The sequence below is a fragment of the Opisthocomus hoazin genome, chromosome 1, assembly GCF_030867145.1.
Source record: "Opisthocomus hoazin isolate bOpiHoa1 chromosome 1, bOpiHoa1.hap1, whole genome shotgun sequence".
NCBI lineage: Eukaryota > Metazoa > Chordata > Aves > Opisthocomiformes > Opisthocomidae > Opisthocomus > Opisthocomus hoazin.
The window spans coordinates 104,074,861-104,096,421 of NC_134414.1; the positions used below are offsets into that span (position 1 = coordinate 104,074,861).

The window sequence follows — 21,561 nt, forward strand, 5'->3', positions numbered from 1 at the left end:
TCAACTTCTTGGACTCCACATTTGATGTCCTTTGCTATTTTTAATTTGTGCAATTTGGTTGAACCCGCTGACCAATTTCACTCACATTTAATAGAGGAGACAAGGTCTCACGAGTTAATCTTTAACAAGTTTCATAAAAATCACTGACTGGGTAGCAAAGAATGGTCTTGGTGGGATGGATAAGATTTGCAGCGAGAGCATGTGCTGAACAGTTATCTGTGCTTTTTACCCCAGTGCTTGTCACTGTGCGCACATGTACTGTCCTGTCAGAGTAAATAGGGCAGTAAGTCCAGTGAAACATACGGCAGAGCTGAAGTACCAGGTCTGCCAAACGGTCACCATCAAGGGTTGAAGGGTGCTCCAAGCTCAAGATGATTTGGGCCTTTGATGCTCCTTAAATCTGTTTGAAAGCAGGGACGAAGGGCTCCTGGCCTGTCCTTCCATGGAGTATCCCTGCACGTCAGAAGTTAGGTGAGCTGTGGAAAAGGCACAGAGAGCTGCTAGCTCGTTCACAGAGTCATAAATCAGCAAAAGTTTGGCCTTTTCTCCTTTCAGCGTAAGGAAGTCCTCCCAGCTCTTTCTGCATCCAGTTGAGCTCTGCGTACAGTCCTCTCCCTCTTACTGTTTCAGAGCAGTTTAACGTCTGCTTAAATGCTGCACAGAAGTTGTCTGCTCTAGCAACCATACAACCTACATTTGACATAAAAGTCAAGAAGCAGACCAAAACGAGAAGAAGTTACTCGTAACACCATGAGCATTGTGCCTATTTTCATGGTTATTTTTTGTTCTGATTCCAGCCATCCGCTTCTAAGGCAGTTGCTCTTCAAACAAATCCAGTAACTTTTACTTACTTGCCATTCATAGGATGTTTCCAGTTATCACTTTTTTTTTTAAGATAACACTAACAGGATAATTTTTACTATGAGACCTACATGGATAATATTTCTATTTCCAGTCCTGAAATACTCTGGCAATAGAAATTTTCAAGATGTTGGCTGCAATAAAGCAACATACACAAGTCTTATTTCCCCTTCATTTTACATCTGTTGAAAGAGTACATCACATGCGAAGCCATTTTCTCTTAAGAAAGAATTTGCTTTAAATTGCTTCTGCAGTTTCGATGCAACCCATAACAATTTCTTCATGTCTTGTCAGTCCAGGACCTGGGGTGGATAGAGTTCTTTGATGTCATGGAGCCCTGGTTGTAGTCGTTAGCTTAAGCTGATATTTTAGGGCACCGGCTCTCATCCAGCAACATGTATCTCTCTGATGAAATGCATTGCTGTAAAAACAAGGCAGTGATAAAGCAGCATGACCTGCTGGGATTACTAGCATCCAGGGATGCTTCTGGAAGGAACAGACCATGCTGAGATTTGCAGGCTCTGCAGACAGGTGTCTGGAGGACCAAAGGGTGTCGAGCCGGAAGAAGAGGTGGGGGAGAGTAGGAAGACGACAGCAGAAGAATGTCAGATACAGAAGAGAGCACGCAGTGGGCCTGCCAAAAACATGAAAAAAAATCAGCCACTGTTTGAAGGTGTCATTTGTGATGAATACTGCTCTTTGGTGCCCACTTTTTCCTTTCTTCCCTAATGAACAGCTAGGAGTCCCTGGGGTTTGACACCTTCTGACCCCTTTTGGCTGACAAGAAACTGCATCCGTTCCTCTGTGCTATAAAGTCTATGAAAGAATTTCAGGGAAGAAAAACTTCCCAAAAGATTGTTTAATGATATTTTCCCTATTGTACTGCATTGGGGGAAGTTTGGGTCCTCTTGGAACAGGTTTTGAAAACTGCGTGTCCTGAGGACTTCACCAGGTGTGGCCACTATACCTGTGGAGATACAGTCACAGTTTCTCCACCTCACCACCTGCACCTGTGGTTCCTAAAAAGAAGAGGATCTAAAGCCAGAGGAAAATCTATAGAACAGTAAATACAGCTCTATTGACCACTATCCTGCTTACTCCCCCCGCAGCTGGCTAGTCCTTGGCTTCATGCACATCTCTTCCTCTGCTGCATGGAGTCCGGCTGATGTCGGAGCAGGCACAGCTGTGTCTGTTCCTCACCCACCCGGGAAAGGTGCAGGCGTCCTCTCTGCAGGGCAGCGATTAACAAGGCAGCTGCTATTTGCCGCTGCCTCTTCCCCACTCAGCAGTCAACTGAGCAGCCAAAGGCCACAAGAAGGAAACTTCGCTTTGTTAGCCTGCGTTCAGATGACTTGTTTCAGGAGAAGTTTGAGGCGTGTAAATGCATGTAAATGCATTTTTTAAGAGCACAAGGAAAAAAAAACTTGTAAAAATACCAAACTGTCACTCTGAATAAGTCTAGAGGAGAAACACTGATATTAAAAATGAGATTTGCAATTGGGTAGTTTTTTAGAAAATACTAGTACAAGGCTCAGGTGGGGAAGAATCGCACAGAGCCTTCGTTCTATGGGGATGATCCTAGAATCTATGACGTGCCTCTGACATGGTGTACAGGCACTAGGAGGAGCCAGACACAAAAGACTGCACCCTTACACCCACCTGAAGAGCCCCACTCAAAAGCACCACACAGAAGGTGAACCCCTCTCTCTCTGCAGGTGCGTTTGTAATGTATATAAAAACGAGTGAGTGTATTTAAATATGGCTCAGTTACACGGCAATTGCTGAGTTTGGAGAAAATTCCCTGTTAGGTTAAAGGCACGTTACAATACACTTTTGTCTAAAAGCTGTCTTCTCCACTGGTATTTCCTTCACTAAGCAGCATGGTTTCTGCCTAACTGACAGCCGAGAGCAGAGAGAGGAGGTGCATCTCCAGACTACTCAATCCCTGGCTCCCTTTTGGGACTGCCAAGGAGGAGGCCGGTCTATCCCGATGGTTTCTGCAGCACAGACAGTTGTCTGAGAAGATGCAAGAGGATTAGTTGTAGCTTAAAACCTATAAGGATAACATGTAGTCAGCACAAGTGAATGTAACGTGTGCCCATGACTGAGGAGTTAAAAGCTTTCTACCCATTGCCTGTGCCATAACACATTGCACCCTCCTGCAAGTAGCTGGCAGGGTTTGCACAACCGTATTCTGAGTGAGCCTGTACCCCTGCGCTTCGGACTCAAGGTGTTTTAGCCTTAGCGCAGTACCTGTGGGGTGTGCTCTGCGATGACACCCAACACAACACTGGTACATGCCCCTGGATTTGGTTAGCCTGCTAGCTGAGTTGGAGCACTTGCACTGTTCTTCTAGAGGAAGGTGTGGGTTCTGAGATTTTTCACAAGCCTTTATTTTATTTCGTGGTCTTGCTATTAATTTCCTACAACATTGTTTGAAATGCCTTTGCTCTTAGTCTAAAACTCAAAGATCTCTTTTAATACTTCCCAGGTCTTTTCTTTTTTTCTGATGCCCAGCATTCCCTGAGCCAGTTGGTCTTAATGTCCTCAGGCACGTGTCTGAGGGGCATATGAGTGTTTGTATGGGACACGGGAGAAGCACTCGTCCCTGGGAAGTCAGCATCTCCTGGGCTGGGGGGCCCAAGATTCAGAAGGAGAGGCAAGAATCTCTCCAGTGGTTCCTTGTCAGGAGATTGTTCAGCTCTATCTTGGACACGGGAAGCCTTAAGCATTTGGGCACAATGTTAACTCTGAGCCTAAATTAACCCATAGGCAAGCAACTTGATGTAGCGGGGATCACTCCTCATGTCTGGAGTGCTGTCGTTGAGGAAGGCAACACAGCAACCCCTCCATCCCAGCACCATCACCTCGGGTGATGCTTGCGCTCTCTGGTGGAGAGAGTGTAACTGGCTCCAGGAGAAAATAAAAGAAGCTTGTCTATCATGTTTTCGTTTCTAAAAACTCACAGTGTTTTGCTGAAGTCTAGTACATATATTTTTGAAGATCCATCATCCTATAAAAAAATGATACTCTCTAAAAATATTTTTCCTTCTTCCATGGCAGTGCCAGTTATAAGTAGTAAAAGAAACTATTAGCAATTCCAGAAAAAATGTCTGTTGTTATCCTTTATTATTTTTCAAAGCTGTGACCACTTATGAATAGATTGTTTACCAGATATTGGAGAGTTGGAAAAGTGTGATCTTACAGAGAAAAGCAAAATAGTTATTACGACAAAATGGTAAGAGACTTATAAAATTAATGGGTGAAGTACTGATGTATTATGATGAATGCAAACACCACGGTGCTATTATTTGTGTGCTTTCTCATGTTTTTTTTTTCCTTGATAGGCTATATTTTTGATGCATGAATGGCTTCAGAAGAAAGTACAAGTATCCAAGGTGTATGAAGTTGCGTCTGTGGTTGCTCTAATGGAATTGAAACATGGCTTTGCAGTTTTGCGTTATATCTGAACACATAATTTGAAATTATGTTTGGTCAAAATAAAACATTATGACCCATTTGTTTTGAAACTTGGCCAATGTGTCAGCATTTATATTTATGGGGCATGGTTGTTTTTTCAAGATTTTTTTAAAGACCATTCCTGTATATTAATAACATGTATAATAACAAAGCTAAAAGAGCAATTTTCTAATCTAATAAAAAACTGAGCTCCAGGCAGTATACCTTCTTAAGCACTTAAGAGCTGTAGGCATTTGGGCAAAGAGGAACTAAGTGACCTAAATGAGTTGAAGTATTTCTACTATGAGGTTATGGTTGACGTGCTACTTTTTTTTTGTAATAGAGATTGGTGCTTGGATAGATCAGATATCTCCTGGTTTTACAAAAGAAACAAAAAAAAAAAAAGAGTAATTAGTCAAAGTGAAGGTCTAATGATGTCATCATGTCAGAGACTTTTTTTATGGAGCAAGACCCCGTTAAGAAGAGGATGTTCTCTGGAAGACATGAGGTGGGGGGCGTTATTGCAGAGCCAGCCCGGTGCTAGCCTCCTTGCGCCGACGCTGGGTCCTAGTTATGAGAGCTTGCTTAGCAGCAGCTCCTTGGCAGCCAGACTGCTGACCCTCTTCCAACAAGGCTTCTCTGGGCATCCCACCCGACCCTTGTTCCAGCCCTTTGTACACCCATCACTCTCAAGACAGCTGTCGCAAAGCAGGGGACAGCGTATCTGGTGTGTCGAGTCATGGGAGACAAGATGGGTCACACATGCTGAATCTCACCTAGGAAGGGGCTACATAAAACAGACTGGAGGGTACACATAACCGCAGGACTGAAGGGAGGAGCTCATCTCCTTGCCCACAACACCTGAGCAGACTTGCCACAGCCAGCAGGTAGAAGGACGTGCCTGTTACCTGCCTCTGGCACAGCAGGTAAAAGGGTGGGAGAGAGGCTGAAATGCTGCATGTGAAAGGGGAAATGGTCCCCTCTTCCATGGGAAGCAACATGCCAAAGGGTCATGTTTCAGGTGTGAAGATTAACAGGTCTACTTCTGCCAGCAGAGCTGTCAGTGAAGAGTGTGCGGTGGTATCACCTCAGGCTGACTGTTACACTTGCAAAATCTCATCGTGAAAACATGGTTATAGCCAACTCACAGGTAAAGATGGCATCGCACAGAGTCCTGGGATGCTGGAAAACGCTCTGCTGGCCAAAGTGCAGTTTTTCCAAACTAAGAATCTCTTACATTATTACACTGTCCTGACAAAGCACTTGCTTCACACTTCATGTTAGGCAGCATGTACGGCCTCTGACGAACCTTCTCTTTCTTCATGTGTGGAAAAAACACTCCAGAGCTCAGAGGCAGAGAATTAGTAGGAAAGGTTTGGATTGATTTTATCTCTGTGCATTGTAATTGCATAAGTGATCATTTAATTACAGTGATTGAACCTACCGCCTTTTTTTTTTTTTTGTCACTGTTCTGCTTACAGTTTTAAAAATGAAACTGATTAAATAACTATGACCTCATCCTGCTCCCTTGGCTTATGTCTATACCATGGGACTTGGGGTAGTATCAGATCTAGCACTTTCTAGATCTGAGCTCAATCCCTGCTATGTCCCACCCTACGGCAGGACAGAGCCCCAGCATACACCGTTCCCACAATTGCCAGTGCCAAGTCCAAGCCACCGTTCCCCCCACCTGCAACAAATCTGGAAATCTCAAACTAATAGTCAAGGTCCTAAAATTCCGCCCACATTCTGTCTGCGGGGTGAGAAAGAGCATCTCTGAACAGATGTCTGACGCACCTGGCAGCACTAGTTAACGGGTAAGATACTTCCTTGTCGTTCGTAGGGTAGCTCACCAGCAAAACATTCTAGCAGAGGCTGCACTGGTGTAAGCTACGGGGCTGCAGTTTTCTTCTTGCCTTTCCAACACAGGGAATGAAACGGTTAACAACATTCATGCTTCAGAGGACCAAAACAGGACATGTGAGGTAACCAGGATGAATGATGCATTTATAATTCTCTTGTTCCAGAACCCTTCTAAGATCGACTCTGTATCAATATCTCACTCACTTTAGATTTTTTAAACTTGCTTTGCAACCATCTCTAACAGAGATGTATACCTGCTAATTGAAAGAAAAGCTGGGATTTGGGAAATACAGAAGTTACTTAATAGAAATACAGCACATGGCCGAACCTAGAAGCAAGTCAGAATCACAGTTCCCAGCTTCAAAGCACATGGAATTATGAAAAACTAATTACTTTACTAATCGCATCCCCAGAGCTATGTTTTGATGAGTAAGATCCTGCATGTTCAGAGAGGGCTATTCCAAATTCACAGGTGCACAAAAAAGGAAAATCATTAAATATTAGCTGCCACGTACTTTTGCTATACTTCAAAAGTAAAAACGTAAAATATTTCTAGTAACAAGACAGCTGATAAAGTTCTGTAGAGCAAAACTGTTCTTAATATCTCAATGTAATCCTTTACTCTTTCTTGTCAGTTCACGTTGACTAATTAGACTCACAAAATTCCTGCCAGTTAAAGAAAAATGTCTACCTGGCGTAGGGGAACTGAAACGTGGGGCAGGCTAAGGGCAGGTTTGTCTGCAGTGCAGCGCTGTATTAGAAACCCCTGTGCTATCTGCAGATAGTCTGGCACAGCACCGTGTGATACTGAGCAAAGATTCTGTTCTGGATCTGAAAATAAGTGTGCCTGGCTAATAAATCCAGTCCCTCACCAGAGCCGATCAACCTGTGTAAGGCGCTGTGCTAACGCAGCGCTGTGGCTCTGGTTGTGGACCTCTGGAGATCTCAGCAGCTTGCTCCTTGGTACCACGTAGGTGCTCTCTAAACCACCTGCTGGGACTCAGGCAGGCAGAAGACAACTGGTCAGCGAACGGAGCGCGGGATTTCCCGGTGTCCCAGGCAAGTACTTTGACCTCTGAGTAGTCCATGCTTCGTACGCCCATAACAGTAAATGAACTACAGCTGATAAAACCATGATCTGGCCCTGTCCAGTTTGCAGCTTACTGGTGCAAATGTGGGCAATGTATTTACAACACAATTATCAAATCGCTTCTCAGGTAACAACCTGCTCCTCCTCCCAGAGGCCAAGCCTCGATATTAGTAAATACTGTATTAAATGTTGTTGTAACAGCTCTTCAGGAATCCCAGACCCCAGAGACGAAGGTGAAAGTCCAGAGCGAAGAAGACCTACCCTTGGTGGAAGAGGATCAGGTCAGGGAATACTTAAGCGATCTGGACATATGTAAGTCCATGGGCCCTGATAGGATGCACCCACAAGTGAGGAAGCTGACAACTGTCATTGCAAGGCCACTCTTGATTGTCTTTGAATGATCAAGGTGGTTGGGAGAAGGGCCTGAGAACTGGAAAAAAGCAAACGCCAGTCCTAACTTCAAAAAGGGCAGGACGGAGGACCCCGGGACCTACAGCACAGTCAGCCTCACCTCAGTCCCTGGGAAGGTTACAGAGCAGCTGTTCCTGGACACCATTTCCAGGCACATGGAGAACAAGAAAGTCATCAGGAGTAGTCAGCATGGATTCACCAAGGGGAAGTCATGCTTGACCAACTTGAAAAACTCCTACGATGAAATTACTGGCTTGGTGAATGAGGGGAGAGCAGTGGACATTGTCTACCTAGACTTTTGACACTGTCTTGCATAAGATCCTCACAGAGAAGGTGATGAAGTATGGGCTGGATGAGCAGACAGTGAGGTGGATTGAAAACCAGCTGAACGACTGCACCCAGAGTGTTGATCAGTGGAACAAAGTCTAGTTGGAGGCCTGTAACTAGGGGTGTACAGCAGGGGTCAATACTGGGTTCAATCCTGTTCAACAGCTTCATTAATGATCTGGATGATGGGGCAGAGCGTATGCTCTGCAAGCATGCAGATGACACAAAACTGGGAGGAGTGGCTGATACACCAGAGGGTCGTGCTGCCATCCAGAGGGACCTTGACAGCCTGGAGAAATGGGCTGACAGGAACCTCGAGAAGTTCAGCAAGGGGACGTGCCAAGTCCTGCACCTGCGGAGAACAACCCCGTGCACCAGTACATGCTGGGGGCCGACCAGCTGGAAAGCAGCTTTGCAGAAAGGACCTGGGGGTCCTGGTGGACAGCAAACTGAACATGAGCCAACAACACGCTCTTACAGCAAAGAAGGCTAACAGCATCCTGGACTGCATTGGGAGGAGCGTGGCCAGCAGGCTGAGGGAACCTATCCTTACCCTCTACTCAGCCGTGGTGAGGCCATACCTGGAGTGCTGCATCTCCACTGGAGAGAGACCAGTGAAAGGCCACTAAGGTGATGAAGGGGCTGGAGCACCTCTCATACGGGGAAAGGCTGAGAGAGCTGGGAAAGGTGGGGGGAAAGCTAGAGAAGGATCAGGGGGGAACTTGTCAGTGCATGTAAATGTCTGAAGGGAGGGTGCAAAGGAGATGGAACCAGGCTTTTTTCAGTGGTGCCCAAGTGACAAAACAAGAGGCACTGGGCACAGACTGAAACACAGAATGTTCCCTCTGAACATAAGGAAAAAATCATTTTCACTTTGAGGGTGACCAACCACTGGAATAGGTTGCCCAGAGAAGTTGTGAAGTCCTTGCGAATGGCCTTCAAAAGTCATCTATCTGGACATGGTCCTGGGCAACCAGTTCTGGGTGGCCTTGTTTGAGTAGGGGGTTTGGACCAGATGACCTCCAGAGGTCCCTTCCAACCTTGACCATTCAGTGATTCTGTAATGCATTCACTTCCCTTTTCTTTTTACCTCTGCTTCTAGCTGTGAATTTGGTTGAAAACATCCAGCAACCAAGCGTTTGCTGCCTGGTCTGCGAGCCCGCACGGGTTCTGCGCCTCGGCCCCTGGCCCCTGCCCAGCTCCCTCGGAGGGCACGCCAGAGCCAGGCACCGCGGCACCCGCGGTAATTCCCCTCCGCGATCCATTCCCGTGGTCTGGAATTCCAGTTCCCCGCAAGAAAAAGATGTTGCTGCCCTTTCAGGCTGCAGTGGCAACAGCCTAAACCTGAGCGGAGCAAGAACTTACGACGACATTCGACCACCACCCTCGATGACTTCATCTCTGGCTGTTTCAGCATGTGGACTGGGCAAAAATACAAGTGATGTTCATCACCTGGGAGCTGCCATGGGGAAAGAAAGTCACTATGAAAGAAACTGAGCAGGCAAGGAAAAGGAGAATTAAAATGAGGACACAAACAGCAATGAGCTGATAAGGTAGCAAAACCAAGCAGGAGCTTACTACAGATGAATGTGCCAGAAACAAATAATTATGAAACTTTTATTTACTACCAAAAGACTATTTCCTCCCCTATATCGCAAACCTCCTGCTGATAACCACAGTCAGTCAGCACGGTCTGCAGACAGTCCTCAGTTCTGGATTTATGCTGCAGGCCACAGATCACAGCAAAACACAGCAAGGTTTTCTCCTCTGGCCGGTGAGACCGGCAGCCTCGGCAGAGGAGGTGCTGAGGCACCGGGAAGAAAAGCAAAGCTGGCGTTTGCCCTTCGGTAGGAAGGAGAGGGAAAAACGAAATGCCCTGTTACCTCTTTAGCTGTCCGGCTGGGCTGTGAAGGGGTGAGCGGGACGGCCGATCCCACACCCCGGGCGTTACCCTGTTAGGTGAAGGGGGGTGCCTTCATGGAGAGCGCTCTGGCTGCTGGGAGGCAGCGTGGCAGCGCTATCCACCGCGCCCCGTAATTCTGGCACAAACTGGGGGAGCATCGCTCAGCCTCTCAAACGCGACGATTGTATCATCTTTCTTTTTTGGGGGAAAAAGTCGGGTCTGTTTTGTAACCGACCTCTGCTCTGCCCACCAGCAGGCCGTAACGCGCTGCTCCATTGGGTGCAAAGACGCGAGGGGCTGTTCACACGATTTTTCATTTGCAGTTGTTGCTTAGCATGGAAACAACATCGCTAAACAACACTGATGCAAGGGGAAATGGCATCCTGGGGTGCATGAAGAGGAGTGTGGCCAGCAGGTCGAGGGAGGTTCTCCTTCCCCTCTACTCTGCCCGAGTGAGGCCCCATCTGGAGTACTCTGTCCAGTTCTGGGCTCCCCAGTTCAAGAAAGATGAGGAGCTACTGGAGAGAGTCCAGCGGAGGGCTACGAGGATGATGAGGGGACTGGAGCATCGCTCCTACGAGGGGAGGCTGAGGGAGCTGGGCTTGTTTAGCCTGAAGAAGAGTAGGCTGCGAGGGGACCTAATATATGCTTATAAATATCTCAAGGGTGGGTGTCAGGAGGACGGAGCCAGACTCTTCTCAGAGGTGCCCAGCAACAGGACAAGAGGCAACAGGCACAAACTGAAGCAGAGGAAGCTCCAGCTGAAGACGAGGAAGAACTTCTTCTCTCTGAGGCTGACGGAGCCGTGGCCCAGGCTGCCCAGAGGGTTGTGGAGTTTCCTTCTCTGGAGATATTCAAGACCCGCCTGGACGTGGTCCTGTGCAGCCTGCTGTAGGTGACCCTGCTTCGGCAGGAGGGTTGGACTGGATGACCCACAGAGGTCCTTTCCAACCCCTGCCATTCTGTGACTCTGTGACACCTTTTGCTGTACGAAACCCAGCAAAGCTGGTCAGTGGGACCCCTGCGTCCCTCCCGGGCCTCCGCAGGCCGCTCCCGCCCCATCCCGCCCGAGGCACCGCTCCCCCCGCCGGCCGGTTGCTCCGAGCGGCGCCGGTCCGGGCCGCAGGAATCCCGGCCGCAGCCTGCGCCCAGGGCACCTCTGAGCCCCGCTCTGCCCCGCCGCCGCCGCCCGGGGCACCAGGCGGCCCCTCAGCTCCCCGCTTCCGGACGCCGGGGGAGCCGCGGGCTCCCGGGCCGCCCCGGGGCCGGGCCTCCCCTCAGCGCCCCGCCGGCAGGGGCGGGCCGGGCGGTGCCTGCGCCGTGGGCGGGCGGTGCGGCTCGGCGCGGCGCGGCTCGGCGCGTCCCCGGGCAGGCGGCCGGACGCTGCGCCGCCGCTCCGGGCTCGGGCCCCCGCCGCCGTGTGCGCCTGGGTGGGGGCCGGCAGCGCGGCTCCCATTATGGTCAGCCATGGCGTGGCTGGCGGGCGGGCTGGCCGAGCTGCGCTGGTGCGGGCTGGTCGCGCTGTTCGTGGCGGCGCTGGCCACGCTGGCCGTCTACTTGGTGCAGTACGCGCTGCTGGCCCTGCGGCGGGGCCGGCCGCCGCCCCAGCTCGTCCCGCCGCCCCCGCCGCGGCGGGACGAGCTGCTGGAGGAGGGCGGCTCGGCGCTGGCCTGGGCGCTGTCGCTGGGCAGCTGGCGGCGGCAGTGGCGGCGAGCCTGGCGGGAGGCGCTCAGCGCCGAGGCGGCGGCGCGGGCGGTGAGTGCTGGGGGCGCGGGGGGGGGCGGGGGGCCCGGCCGGCGAGCTGGGCTCGGGACGGGGGGCCTGGGGCGGGGGGCTCCTGTGCCGGCAGGGCGCGGCTGTGGGGGGCTGGCTCCAGAGGGACGTCGGGGTGCGGGCGGGTGGAGGTGTGTGTGCAGATACATGCGGCTGGGTGGGTGGGTTTGGTGGCCGCTTGGCAGGAGCCCGGCCAGAGGCGCCGAGCGGGGATGGACGGGGGGCAAGGCCACGGCCCCCACAGCCCCTGGCAGGCCGGCAGCGCTGTTCGGGCGCGGGGAGGAGGAAGCGATGGAAACCCCCCGGCCTGGGCGCGGGCGCGGGGCCTGCGGAGGGTCCGCTGGCGAAGAACTCGCTGGGGCTGGGCGTCCTTCGCGCTGCCCTTTGGCCATGGCGAACCCTCGCTCGTGTCGGCGCGACGCGGAGGGCTGGCTTGTGCTCCGCGCGTCTGCGGGCCGGGGGGCTTCGCGGGTTGTGGTCAGTTTGCCTTTAGCCCAGGTCGGGTAAGAAATGCGCAGAACGTGGCACCCCTTCCCGCCCCGTCCCGCCCTGCCCCGCTCGCAGACACCCCGCTGGCTGGTCCGTGGTGGAATGCTGGGTCTAAGAGGCGAGGGGGTTAGGGGAGGCCGTCGCCACCTCATTCCCTGCTCCTGGGAGCTGAACCCTTGCCACGTCAGTGGAAAACGCTGAGGCTAAACCATCGAGGAAGCAGCGTCTACCCAGCTCTCCGAATTTGTGCGTGGCCTTCTCCCTGGCTCCGGGAGGTTCGCTTCCCGGCAGCCCCAGCAGCCCCAGCTGGGTTCTTGCATACGGGGGGGGCAGGCCGGGGGAGAAGGAAGAGCGGGGCGACACGTGTGTGTGAAAGATAAGGAAAGCCGTCTGACACTTCGCCGCCGCAAGTGAGGGCAAGGAAAGAAAATACTTCGTCTGCCCTGTCGCATGGCACGGTGCAGTTCAGAAAAGCGCGGCTTGTGCTGAGAAATGAAGGTTTGCCTTGCGCTTCTGGAAGGGGAGAGCCCGAACAGCTTGGGCACAGGTGCTAGGGACCAAAACTAACTGGAAACACGCGGCAGCTTCCCATCCCTGGCCAGACACTCAGGCTGCTTTGACGGGGACTCACGCACCCACCCTCCCTCCCTCCCTCCCTGGGCGAGCAGCTGGAGCTGTCTCTTGTCGTGAGTTTGCTGCCTGGTACTGCAGCGTGGCGTGGCTCCCGCTGTCAGCAGCCTCCCAAAACAACAGTGCCAGCAGCCTCCGTAAACAATGCCAGCAGCTCATGGCTGGTGGAATTCCTGCACTCAAAACAGCCCCGGGTGAGGAGGGAAGCGGCACTGACCGCTGGTGTGGGCGGCAGGTGGAGAATGCGAGCGCTGGTGTCCCTGAAGGGATGACCTCACTGCCAAAGCAGGTATACGCTGTCTGTTGCTTGCTGTCTGTGTGTGAAGACTGAGTCGCTGTCATCACTGCCTGCCGTCACACGCGAGGAAGGATTGGGGAGGGGAAGGCTGCTTTCCTCACCTCTGCAAGATGGTACTTGGGTTTTCTTAGTTCCGGCATAGCCTAGTGCAGCCGTGTTACTAGGCTAAACCAAAAGCAGCTTTTAAAACTACAGCACTGACTGATCCTTTCTCAGGTAGAGCAGTTTGACCGGACTCTGTCCCTGCTCCTGGGCTTCGCTCTGCGCTGTGCTGTGTGCATTCATATTCTGCTTCAGTGAAGGATGACTTATGATTAGGCCCATAGTTATGTCCTAAGTATAGGTTTTCAGGCTCTACCCTGTATTATGTAGTGAGGTGTCACGCAATTAGTACGTGCAAGTTTTGACACACATTTGCAATTCTGTCTCTGGTTCTTCCAGGAACTTCACTGGTGGTGCATTTTTATCACTTGTTTTCAAGCGATGGGTTCATCACCTAATGATGCTTCTGTTTTTCTTCTTTCCTAGGACTCACAGTTGCTTACATTTGAGGAAGATGACCTACCTGAACCACTTGAGCTAGCAGTTAAACAAGTTGTTAGTATTGTAAAGTCAGCTCAAGAGAAGGTAAACTTCCGTTTTGTTTTGTTTCAGTGTACTTTTGGGAAGGAAATGTTAACTTTCCTTATTAGCATCAGTGGGGGTTTTGTTTGTTGGTACTTCTGTACCCTTGACCTGTGTTTGGGGAGGCTAGTAGGAGGCAGCCTGGCTAATGAACCTGGGCAAACTCTTTGCATTGATTCACTGCTTTTGCAAGTCACAAGCAGAGTGTGCTCCAGGGCTCCTACCAAATGAACAATAACCAGGGTTATGCCAAGTTTATATAGGTACACCCGCCACGAACTCGTACGGCAGCCCTCTCCCCCCACCCCCACCACCGTTAGATTGGTTCCCTGTCCTGTGCTGAAGCGTGGGGTGGGGGGTTCATGAAGAACAACTAGGACGCTTGTCTTCTGGGACAGGAAAACAGCTTTGTCTGCCTCTTGCTGTTTGTGTCGCTGATTACAGGTTTGCTTTGTAAGTCGGAACTGGGTGAGGATCAGTGGAACAGCCGCAGAGTCCTGAGGGTAACCTCTTGACTCTACTGAATCCTGTATTCAGTGAGGAGCAAATGGTCTCGTTCTTCCTCTCCCACCCCCACGTACTGGGAAGTGGTTTTCCCTGTGCTTAGTGCGTTTGAAATTGAAATAATGCAGAATGTGGTTCTTGGAACAGGGCAAAAATACATGTATGCTTATTAGCAATAGCTTCTGCATTTTTCATCCTAGAGAGTGTAACTGCTAGTCACATCTGAACTGGTGCTCGGCTTTAGGCACCTCCATCAAATTAGCCTAATGCTTTTCTTCTTGTTTTGTTTTGTTGCTTTGGTTTGCTTGTCTGATTTAGATGTTAAGCTGCTCTGGTATGATTCTTTTGAAAACTATGTGTGCTTATCTACCTCATACACAACTTACAGGCACACCCTGATTGGTGGCACCTGGGGACTGCCAGCATGTAAAGTTGTTTGTGCACTTGTTCTTTCTCTTTTTTTTTTTCTTTTTTCTTTTTCTTTCCCCCTAGCAGTGGTTTCTGCCCCAGCAGTGGGCCTGGAGAGACTGCAGTTGGTAGAGCTGTAGAGTTGGCATTAGTGTTATTCTGTGCCACTGGAAGACGCCACAATGGGAAATTGTAAGGAGAGGGGACTGCTAGGTCTAAAAGTGGTGTGCTGTATAGTGTGTGAAGCTGGCAGCCGAGGGAGATCTGCTACGAGTGAAAGCTGGCGACTGACAGCACAAAGAACAGGTGTATTGCAGGTGCAGTGTGTAAAACATTGCTGGAAGGTGGGCAGGGCTGCAAGTGTGTTTGCGTGGGAGATGGCCAGAAGGTTTGGGTCTGCTGGCTGCCCTTGGCCAGCGTCAAAGTTCAGCAGGGGTGCATGGGGCTGGCTGTGTCCTCAGGGCACTGTACCCATGGCTGGCCCACGATGAGAGCCGCGTCTTGAGTCTAAAACCCGCTTCTGGTCTTGTGTGTGTGCCAGAACCAAGGCACCACACTGCAGTCCTGGATTTCCCTGGCGTCACGTGGTTCCACTGGGAGCATCTCCGCTGCAGCCCTTGGTTAACTTCTGTGTTGTTTAAATGTAGGTTCTGGCTGCCGTAGCAGCGAGGTAAGTTAGTGCCCACAGTGCCCTATGGGCACCTGAACCTGCTGCAGTTAAGCTTGGGCAGCAGAAGGTAGCGAGTGCTGGCTCGGCGGCAGCGTAAGCCGGGGGAGCTGCTGGCTGCTGTAGGGCTGTTCTCTCGCTCCCCTCTGCCTGGGGCTTGGCGATTCAGCACCCTCCCTTGTGCAGTCTCTGGTCCTTGTCTGACCTTGGGTTGAACCATTTCAGTATGTTAATCGAGCTGTTACACTGCAGCCAGCAATCTAATGTGGTTTTGCAGCAGTTTAAACCAATATAAGCACATTTTAAAATGTATTGGATTAAACCAGGTTTGCTTACATAAACTGGGTTGTTCTGAACTGTCCCAAAACCAATTTCCATGATCTTGTGCACAGCTGCTAGAAAATCTTCTCTGAATTGTTATAACTCCTTCAGTTAAGATACAAACTGAATATTTATTTGGATTTCAGTGTATAGTAACCTTAGAGTGGCACTCTGGTAGTTACTTTCCCTCCTTCCTTAAATGTGTACCTTTCTCTAAACACCTCAGGAGTCCTCTCACATGGTGATTGTCTCTCCTACATGTTCCTCAGGTAATACCAAGGGTCCAGAGGGTTTGTTGGGTGGTGTTTTCTTCCCCCTGCCCCTGCTCTTCAAATTCTTAATCTTTGCATGTGAATTTGAAATCTCTCATAGCAGCTTGTCCAAACTCGAACTTCTGATATGTGTTTGTAACTCACTACTGGTGTGACTGGCTCGGAATGTAGTTTGTGACCATATGCTGCGTGTTTACCGATGTTGTAGCATCCCGTGGAGCCCTGCGCTTGCCTGAGGCATCAGCTGGCACAGGACTGCTTTCCTGCAGCCAGTTCAACATGCTGCTTTACTTGAGAGCCGTACGGCAAGAGCACATTAAGTGTCTTGGTTCAGCAGCCAAGGCTTGATTTATTGTGTGTTGTTTCAAACATGTATTTGACCTTGCATGAGAGAGGTTGTGGTCATCAAAGGAAGTGGGGGATTGAGGGTGAGAGGTCGAAATAGCAGTAAACATGGGATGTGTGATACTTTAACGCAGCTGTATGCTGGTAGAGCCCTGTGGTTTGTCTTTTGTGATGAGTGGTCCTGTATCCTCTTGAGCGCTGGGCCTTGGAGCACACCCAGGTGATGGACCTGCCTGGTGCTGCGAGCTCGCTCGCGGGCAGGCTTGCTCCGAAACAGTACAGGATTGCCAGCCTGACTGTAATTATTGTATTAATGCAGGCAGCCCTGCTGATGGCCAGGACACATGCTGACACGTGCAGTCTGTAGGTATATACATGCTTTCCTTGCCTTGAAGGATCTGCAAGTTTCCAAGCTGGTGTATGGTCCACAGGGCAGCACTGCAGACGTGGTGGGGAAAGGTGCTGGCTGTGAGCTTGGCAAAGCTGTTGAGAGAGGGCCGGAGCTGCTCTGTGGCTGAAGGTTACACCACACTGCTTCTTGACAGAGCCTCTATTTATAAATTGCCTTCACTCCAGTTTTGGGCCAGAACCTAAATATATAGAACGAAGTGGCCTGTTTTCATTGTGTGGTGTCAGTTGTTTTGTTTTAATAAAGTAAACATTAGCAATATTCTTAGCTAGTTCTGCCAGCCTTTCCATTACTGCAGTCTATTTCTAGAGGCTTTGAACTTCACAACAACGGCAAGAAAAAAGATGACTCTGTTGTTGGGGACTTGGCATGGAGAGTTTAGACAGAGAAGGCTACAACAGAAGTTTTCCTTCTTTTTCTGCTTGATGCCTAAACAGAAAGGGGGAAAATGCCCTCAGAGTGCCATTCCTTTAATGAGTGGTAATAAGTTGCTATGCAGGGAAGGACTGTCTTGGATCACAAGAGGCAACAGCAAATATGAACGCTTCACGTTAATTTTTTGCATGATGAATCTTGCTGGGGGAAATGGTGGAGAGATGAAAGGAGGACTGTTGAGCGTGCTGGTGAGAGGTCCTGTTTTCTGATGAGCCATGCAGCATGCCCGAAAAGGCCCTGCCCACCCACGCGGCTGTCGTGGCTTCATCTTGGTATCACTCTGTTTGCAGCCACCCTGCTGCGAGCTGGCAACCTGCATCCGTGCTGCGCTGGGGTGTCGGGACTCCCCGTTCCACCTGCTCTGAAGCAGGTGGAGACACTGTGCAGCAAAGGTTGCTTTCCCCTCCAGGGAAGACTGGTTTCTCCTTGTCACCCCTACAGTACTAACTGGGATAATTCCTAGTTACGTATGTGTGTTTATTTCTGATTATTTTTGGTGAGGTGAACTGCCCTGGCCGTCATGTGCAGTTCCTATTGTCTTTTAACTCCCTGTTTTGGTTGAAAAGCTGTCCCAGAGCTTTGCTGTTTTAATGACTAGGGTTTTTTTACAAGCCTAGGTGGAATCATGGCCCATGCAGATTTTTTTTTTTTTTTATTTAGTTTCTGTACCAATATAATCCTTTATCCTTAATGTATTTACTTTTCTTCCATGGTGCTTGCTGTCAGTAAATACATCATGAAGGAATTATATTTCCTTGAGCCTTTGTTTACCTTGGATAAATAAGTTGTTACTTAAGTCTCCTTTCATGATGTTGTCCTGCCTAAGTCACTCCTGTGCAGTCATTCTCTGGAGCAGCTCCAGTTAAATCCATTTTCTTGAATTTGATGGCTGAAGTGACACACAGCAGTACAGGTGAGGTCTCACCGTGCAAGGAGATTGCTGCTTCTTTGCATCTCTGAAAGTACTTTCTTGATGCATTTTAGGCTTCTGATCTGCCTCTCCTGCAGCTGCTTCATGCTGTGACTGACTTGACCCACCCAGGTCTCTCTTGCGCTGGTGTTCTCCCAGCGATAAGCTGGTCTTTGTAGGAAATAGTATTTGTTAATTTTCATACGAACACGGTGTGTATTTTGAATTGCATTTCTCCTTTAGTCTTCAAGGTTTTTCAGCTTGTCTGTGTGATGTTCTGATCTTCCTTTATATTGTTGCTTCACAGCTTGCTTTTCCTCAGCATCACAGTTTCTTTCAGATTTCTCCTGAGGGATTTTGGATGTTAACTCTATGCAATAGGGTCAGTGCCTGACAGGCTGCTTTGTAACTTGTTTCCAGCTTTCACCTCTCTGCTCACTATATTGTCCTCTCCCTTTCAGACACATCCTCGTTCACCTTAACACGGGGATGATGGACTACAACCTTAAGTATCTGTGGGGTAACCCTACTGAAATAGGCAGGACAACGTATTGGCTCTAACCTACCTTAAGAACTGAGTGTCTTGTCGAAGGAAGGCAGCAGCGTTGGGATTTGTTTGCTTCCGTGGAAATAACACTGGTTTTCGCACTGTCAGGGAGCCTGCCTGTCTTCCAGCTGCTGCTGCAGATGTGTGTGGGCCTCCTGTAGACTTGTGCCCCATCTGCCAGCCCGGTGCAGGTCTCGGGGATGCCTTAGCACCCCAACGGCGCGATGTGCCTGTGGCTCTGCAGCTGCGTCTCTCTCCAAGCTACTGCAGCACGAACTGGCAGACCTCTCCTGCATCTTACTGGCTTCCGTTTGTCTCCGTGTCTGCAGCTGTGGCGTCTCCCAAACTGTTTGTAAAGACTTGCGCGCTAGTGAGGCCAAAGTAGCAAGTCTATTTCTGGTGTTTATTGATTTTCCTCCTTCTTAAATACCAAGTACTGCTTCCTGTCCTCGCACTGTTTGATATTGACTACACTTCATAGGTGTATGGAAAATTCTTTCTGTCTTGTCTCCCTGTACTCCCTGCTTGTTTGTTTTATTCCCCCCTCCCCTTTTTTCCACATTTTTGAATTTGTATGTCTGTCAGTCTCAACGGAATGGACAAATTCACTTGTTTTATCAGTTCCTGCTCTGTTTCTGTTGCTGACATGGTAACACTCTCTCTCCTGCCCTCATTCCATCGCTCACCCTGCCTTCACTCTGGTGTTCAGCATCGTTTTGGAAAACTGGTCGGGAGGTGTCCCATCGTAGTTGCATGCAAACTCGCTTTCATACTGGCTTCTAAAAATCCGCCCCTAGCTGTGCCTGGGTTAGACATTGAATTTGTCTTCTCTCCTTCAGTTTGTCTGTGTCGCTTGGTAAACTTCTTGGGTAAAGAGGGGCTGGTGGAGCAGCTACAGAAACCCCCTCCAGAAGTTAATGCTCTGGTAACCGAGGAAGATGGTGTAATTCTTCTTCTGGACAGCCGAGTGTTCTGACTGTGAAAAGGCAGAAGTTTCTGACTGGGAAATTCTCCTACGGTGAGGTTCTGAGCTGAGGACACAAAGTGCCCGTGCGGCCATTGACAAGAGAAGTTTTCCTTGCCAGAAAAGAAAGCCTTCTCCTTCGCAGAGTAGTACTCCAAAGCAAACACAGGAAATGGCGCAGGTACCATGTGCTGGTCCCTACAGTTGAGATCAAGGCAGTTTTCGCTGTGTGGCTGCCTCACGGTGTATACTCATTTTCTTGTGAAAACATTAGAGAGTTGTATTACTTGCGTACTGCTGAGTTACCTTGAGTAACCTGCTCTTTCTGGAAATAAATACCAGATGCAGCAAAACCAATTTCTTTCCAGAAAAAAAGCAGTCAAGGCCTGTAATGCCAAGGGGTTTTTCACACGCGCACATGATGCATTCGGGGCCCAGGGAAGGTGAAGAAGACCTTCCCCCGCCGGGTTGTCAGAGCTTCCCCCTGAAGTCAGGGCCCTTCACCCTCTCTCGGCAGTGGGAGGGAACCTGCTGCCACGGCGGGGAGGGGAGCAGGGAGTAATGAAAAGGCAGTGGGTGATGCACGGGGTGGGGGTTGCCGGTGCCCAGGCTGGAACCTCGAGAAGAGAGGACACTGTGTGAAGAGCAGAGGCACTCCGGTGCTCCTTGGGATGAAGCGGCTTCTGCTGCTGCTTTGGGAAGGAAAGAAACTGAAATTTTGCAGCTCTGACCAGAGGAACCACAAAGGACAAAAGTCAAGATATAGAGGGGGAAGGCAGACCAGGGGGGGAAGGACTTTAATAGCTGTGGGTACGCAAGTTTGGACACTTGAGTTTCTTAGAAAAATGTTTGTCTTACACCAGCTGTAGTCTTTTTCAGCCTCCTTCGTTCCTGCAGTTGTTTATCTGAAACAATTTAATTTTTTTTTGTTTTTGAGGATAATTGTACTAACAACTTTAGATACATGTAAGCAAGGTGTGTGGAAGTGTTACGGCACCTGCAGCTCAGCAGGGCTGGGTGCCAGCGTCGGGCAGACGGGGAGCAGCACCCAGCCAGGTCAGGGGGTTTTGACGTGGCCCCCATGGTGGGTTGGTGTGGCAACGGGCAGCGGCCAGAGGGCAGAGGTGGTGAGGGGGGGAGGCTGGAGGGCCTTATGGAGAAGGAAGAATAACCTTTGCATGGGGCTCATTGAGTGCCGGGAGCCGGTGGGGTGTGGGGAGCAATGGCTGAGGAGGAGAAGGAGCAAAGCCTTTCTGGCAAAGGCATCCCAAGAAAGGGCTGGGAACCCCTTCCGTGGGAGCTCCCTAGGACAGAGACTCCGTGGGTGGTGACGGGGTGTTTGTGGCAGGGGAGGCTAGGGCTGTCAGGCTGCTGGAGGAAGAAAATACTTTTGCCTCGCTGGTGGAAGAGTCCTGGTTTCTTTGTGCTGCTACTTCACCTCACCCTATTTCTGCTAGTTTCGGAGGTCTTGCTTGTCCAGATGTAGGATAGCAAAAGAGAGCTGGGGTGTCAACCCTCTGGATGTCCAGCATTAGCCAGCCACAGCTTCTGTGTGCTGGTGCAAGGGCTGAATTTTTAGAGTACCGTTTGTTATAAAAATGACGGGTTTTCTAGACTCTAAAACACAAAGTGTTAATGACTGGGGATGGTCCCTGGTAAGGAGGGATGGGAGAGAGAGATGAGGAAGACAAATGAAGTTGAAGAGCAGCTCCCTTCCCATCAGTCCAGGTGCTGCTGTTTGCTTGTGAACATCTATCCTTCCTCTTCCTCTCCCCTGAAAGGGGTGCTTTGCCTGACCTTCCCTTCTCCTGCTCTTAATCTGTGCAGAGAAAATGAATTTGAGGAAGGAGGCTGAATGGAGGCATGGAGGAAGAGGAGCGTAGCACAGGAAGCCTCAGTATTTTTCTTCGTTTGACTGTTCTGGGGAAAATGGCCTACATATTTCTGCTCTGGTCTATCAATATCGTCCGCTGCACTTCTAAAGGAATGTCGCTTAAAAAGGGAAGCAGCCCCTGCGGTCTCTTTAATCAACTTCTCGCTACTGGTGGCAG

At 50.1% G+C, this 21,561-nt stretch overlaps 2 protein-coding genes across 5 annotated transcripts in view; both read left to right on the forward strand.

The window, feature by feature from the left end:
- Nucleotides 1-4,271, forward strand: part of ZBTB21 (zinc finger and BTB domain containing 21) — a 31,464-nt gene extending 27,193 nt beyond the window's left edge. The window contains exon 3 of the transcript XR_012765141.1: nt 4,209-4,271. The gene's annotated coding sequence lies outside the window, so the exon portion shown is untranslated. The remainder of the gene's footprint in view (nt 1-4,208) is intronic.
- Nucleotides 4,272-11,318: 7,047 nt separating this feature from the next.
- The window catches only part of C2CD2 (C2 calcium dependent domain containing 2), a 42,393-nt gene continuing 32,150 nt past the window's right edge, over nt 11,319-21,561 (forward strand). For 2 of the 4 annotated variants that reach the window (XR_012765150.1, XM_075431584.1), the window contains exons 1-2: nt 11,321-11,669; nt 13,633-13,731. Coding sequence is in view for 3 of the 4 variants with exons in the window: in XM_075431584.1 (XP_075287699.1) it covers nt 11,382-11,669; nt 13,633-13,731 (387 nt within the window). In the remaining variant the exon portion in view is untranslated. Of the gene's footprint in view, nt 11,670-12,915; nt 13,096-13,632; nt 13,732-21,561 lie in introns of those variants that run through there. The other 2 variants (XM_075431602.1, XM_009932696.2) reach the window with 2 other exon arrangements.